The sequence below is a fragment of the Sinocyclocheilus grahami genome, unplaced genomic scaffold (assembly GCF_001515645.1).
Source record: "Sinocyclocheilus grahami isolate Dianchi unplaced genomic scaffold, SAMN03320097.WGS_v1.1 scaffold211.1, whole genome shotgun sequence".
Classification (NCBI taxonomy): Eukaryota; Metazoa; Chordata; class Actinopteri; order Cypriniformes; family Cyprinidae; genus Sinocyclocheilus; species Sinocyclocheilus grahami.
The window spans coordinates 652996-657265 of NW_015505390.1; the positions used below are offsets into that span (position 1 = coordinate 652996).

At 35.7% G+C, this 4270-nt stretch overlaps 1 protein-coding gene across 1 annotated transcript in view; it reads right to left on the reverse strand.

The window, feature by feature from the left end:
- Positions 1–6: 6 nt before the first annotated feature.
- LOC107595924 (BTB/POZ domain-containing adapter for CUL3-mediated RhoA degradation protein 3) overlaps positions 7–4270 on the reverse strand; it is a 5998-nt gene continuing 1734 nt past the window's right edge. The window contains exons 4-7 of the mRNA XM_016286522.1: positions 2442–2528; positions 2299–2351; positions 2014–2209; positions 7–1248 (exon numbers count right to left, since the gene is read on the reverse strand). Of these exons, the coding sequence (XP_016142008.1) occupies positions 1030–1248; positions 2014–2209; positions 2299–2351; positions 2442–2528 (555 nt within the window). The 3' untranslated portion in view covers positions 7–1029. The remainder of the gene's footprint in view (positions 1249–2013; positions 2210–2298; positions 2352–2441; positions 2529–4270) is intronic.

The following is a 4270-nucleotide window of genomic DNA, read 5'->3' on the forward strand; positions in this document are numbered from 1 at the left end:
GTGTTGGGGTGCCTCAAGGACCAGGGTTGGGAACCACTGATCTAAAAGTGCCTCCTCATGTTTGAGTGAAAACACCATAACACTATACTGCCCTCTATTGGCCAAACTCATACAGACCTCTCAAAAAAAATCCAGCACATACAATCAAGTGACAGCTTGCGTAAATATTTTTGCACAAGCGTAATAAAATGAAAATTGACAGATTAATAATTTGTATGACACTTCTCTAATGACTGTAAAAATAGGGGAGTTATGGATTGAATGCTTCTCATAAGTCAATAATAATATCCTCCTTCACTGAATTCACTGATCACTTGACTGTTAAACCACACCGACACTTTCACTTAAATCTCAAATCAAATCTCAATAAGACACACTATCAGCACTGTGAAATCCTGGCTCCAACACTTCAGTTCAAAGCAAATATAATAAACAAGAAAAGAGGGATAAACTAAACTCAAAAGCCACAAAAATCCAATGTCTATCACACAATACACAACAAAAAATCTCTCAAAACAGAACAGTATTAACCTATAAGGCACCAGGAACCCTACAGTCTTCACTCAAACAACAACAAAAAAAGCGGTAAATAATATCAACTACAAAAATACTACGGCTGACAACCAAATCTGGAAAATATCCATTCGCTGCAAAACTACAATTAAATGACAGTTTAGCTGATCGACTTGATACATTCATTAGAATTTGCTTTATGATTAGCAAATAGGGCAAAATGTTCATAAAACTAACCATCCGTTGTGCACTTCGGTTCACATTTACACCATCATAGTATCTTTTTAGTGAGGTCCTCAAAAGTGCACAACTGAGGTTTGAGGTCAATGCTGCATTGCCCTATATGCTATATTCATATAACATTATCAATACTAGCAATTCTGTGAGTATTCGATTCTCTTTAAAGAAGCAGACACGGGATAAACGTAACTGACGTGTCTGTGTGCAAATAGAGTGGTGTAACTGAAGCGCTGGTAGGTAGTTGTTAAGGCACTGAAAAGAGGAGAAACTGTAGAGTCACTGGTGGTGGTGAGTGCGGTCATCAGGGCGCTTGATATGGATCCTCCGCACTCTTTCAATGCGCTCCCTCTCTTCATCCTCATCGATGTGGTGGGAACGACCTGCAGCGCCACCTGTGGCCTCCAGCAGTGCATTGTCAGGTCCGCGGCCATCTTGAGACTCATAGAGCAAGATGTTGAGGGTCTCTTCATAGATGCGAGCCTCTGGGAACTCAACCTGTGATGGGAGGAAATAAAAAAAGTGTGTGATATAAACTTATCAGAAGCATTTAGGACAAGCTTTTAGGACAAAGAACTGCCATCTACAAGATAACTCTGCTTTGGGGTTTCTGCATGTTTTGTAACGGTCAATTTGAGACTTTAAGACCAAGACAAAAAATGTAATGAATAAATTGAAAGGAACAGAACAATACATCAATATCTAAATGTAAAATCCTGGGGGCACTTCATAAGTTGTATTACTTATTATAGTAATTTATTACTAAGTTTCAATACTGCCAAGTTTGATAATATAACTTTTGACAGAAATACATTACTTTTAATTTATTTTACATAAAAACCCTTTACTCTACCTTATGATAACATTGCAAAAAAGCAATAATTTCCAATGCAAATGTCTAAAGTTTTTTAAATCAAGATACATTTACTTGAGAATCATAACATAACATGACATAAGCAGTCTTCTTTTAATCTTAACCTCACTTAAATTTCTTATTATGTATAAACCCATTAGATATTTGAATTGAAAAAAAAAAAATACTGAGGTATAGATTTAGTTTTTGCAGTGCATGCAACATTTAATACTGTGACTAAGACTTTCTGCTTAATTTGTAAAAGGGCAAATTAATATCTTTTAAGACCCGCAGAAACCCAGAAATAAGAGATTTCATGTTTCGAAAAAAAAAATAGAAGATGCTAGACTGTATAAAAAGATGCTAGACTGTATTGATTTTAACCATGTGACAGACAGGTCACCCTTTACCTTTGTCTGCTTCTTCTCAGTAGCATAGACTATTGATGTGCAGCACACCTCTGCAATCTTCCTGCCCTGGCCATAAAAGGACCAGCAACAAATCTCATCACCAATCACATCCTTGATAAAGAGCACTCGGCCATTGAACCTCAGAGACAGCTTGTCAAACAGCTCAATGTTCTTCAACATATTGTCATCAGAGTTGCTACAAAGAGAAATAGCAAATTGATCAGGTAAAAGCTCAACAGTAAGCTTCCCAATAACTCATACCTTATAAGCAAATGAAACATTTACCTTGTATATGAATATTTATTGTTGCTCCTGTTGTACAGCAGTTTGACTGTAGGCTGCAAATAAACAGAAATACAAGTCAAGGTTCTGTTCTCAGTGAAACAATATTGTATTTCTTTGAAATTGACATGATAAAGCATTTGTACCTTATTAGCAGTGGCAATGAGCCTCTGTTCCTCCTTAGATGATGTCACCAGTGGAACTTTACAGAATGGTTCGTATGCATCTTTGTTCTGAAAACATTTGCAAATCAGAAATGTAGAATGCAAGTCTAAATTCAAATATATATATATATTTTCTTAAACATAATATGCTTAATTAAAGGGATAACCAAAAATGGAAATTCTGTCATAATTCTCCACCCCCCCCTCCCCTCATCTCATGATGTTCCAAAATCATAAAACTTTTGTTCTGCTTCAGTACACAAATTAAGTTACATCAAAAATGTGACGCTTCAAAAAGTTTAAAAAAGAATTAGGCGGTTTAATCCAAGTCTTCTGAAAAGACACAATCACTTTATATATGATGAACATTTAATTTAGACTTTTATTCACATATAAACACATACATTAAGAACATCAAAAATGGTAGATGAAAGCTCAAATGTGCTTGCTTGTTGCACAGAAACCAACGAGGTTCATTCTCATGCGTCACACAAGTACATACGAGCTTCTGCAAGAACCAGTGAGGTTTGTACTTGTGCATAATGCACATACAGTTGAGCTTCTGCTTATCATATCTGGTGTGCTCTATATATGCGTGTTGATCAGTTTTTATACGTGAATAAATGAAATTGATTCTCTTAGCCAGTGATATGATATTTGATGATTCGATGATATCAATATATTGATATTATTACGCTATAATATTTTTAGGCATATTTAAGCCTATTGTACACAACCATTTACATTTTCATTAACGCACAAATGCAACCAAAATACAATACAAACATTTATAACTGAACTCTCTGAAAATTGCAAGTCCTGTATCCCAGTTGGGACATCCACAACAATAAAAATACACTTTAGTTTTTTAAATAATATATAGAAAAATAATTAAAGTGCCCCTATTACGCCATTTTTAAGGTTCCTAATATTGTTTTGGGAGTCTCATACAAAAGGTTTACATGCATGCAAGGTCAAAAAATGCTTTTGTTTTCTAAAAATATGCATTTAATATCACCTCATTTTCCAACGATTCGTTCGAAGCAGTTCTAAGATTCAGTCTCTCTAAACCCCTCCTTTCTGTGAGCCTAGTCTGTTGTAACTGGTCTACCGCGTTCAGCACGTGTCGAAAACGATACGCCCACTGCCATAGTTCCATGTTTTGAACACTGGATAGAAAATATAAACATCTATTATTTATCATATATACATTTTTTTTTTAAATTAAGTTGTTAAAACTTGCAAAATATTTGATGACTGCTCTATGACAATTATATATTTTTATAAAAGTCAGACAAGTCTAGTATATTTCTGGTATATCTCTAGTATATTTAAAGGGGTCATATGATGCGATTTAAATTTTTCCTTTCTCTTCGGAGTGTTACAAGCTCTTGGTGCATAAAGAAGATCTGTAAAGTTGCAAAGACTAAAGTCTCAAATCCAAAGAGATATTCTTTATAAAAGTTAAGAGTCAACCACGCCTACCTAAAACGGCTCGTTCTAACACGCCCCCACATGTCTACGTCACGATGTGGGAAGATTTGCATAATGCCGCCCAAATGTTCACGCAAAGAAAGAAGGCGTAACTTTTATTCTCTTATTCTCGCAGGACTGTTTCCTGATCCTGGTAGACTAGACTACAATGCCGGCTTTTCTGACTCACAGACTGTACGTACGTTTTCATTTAAAGGATTTGCCACTGACGATTCAAACGCGAGTTTTGAGCAGTGTAGAGTAGCGCTTGTTTGTCATTTCTCCGATCACAAACGTAGACATGGTTTCATGTTTACGCGGCGCGATGCAATGCAACG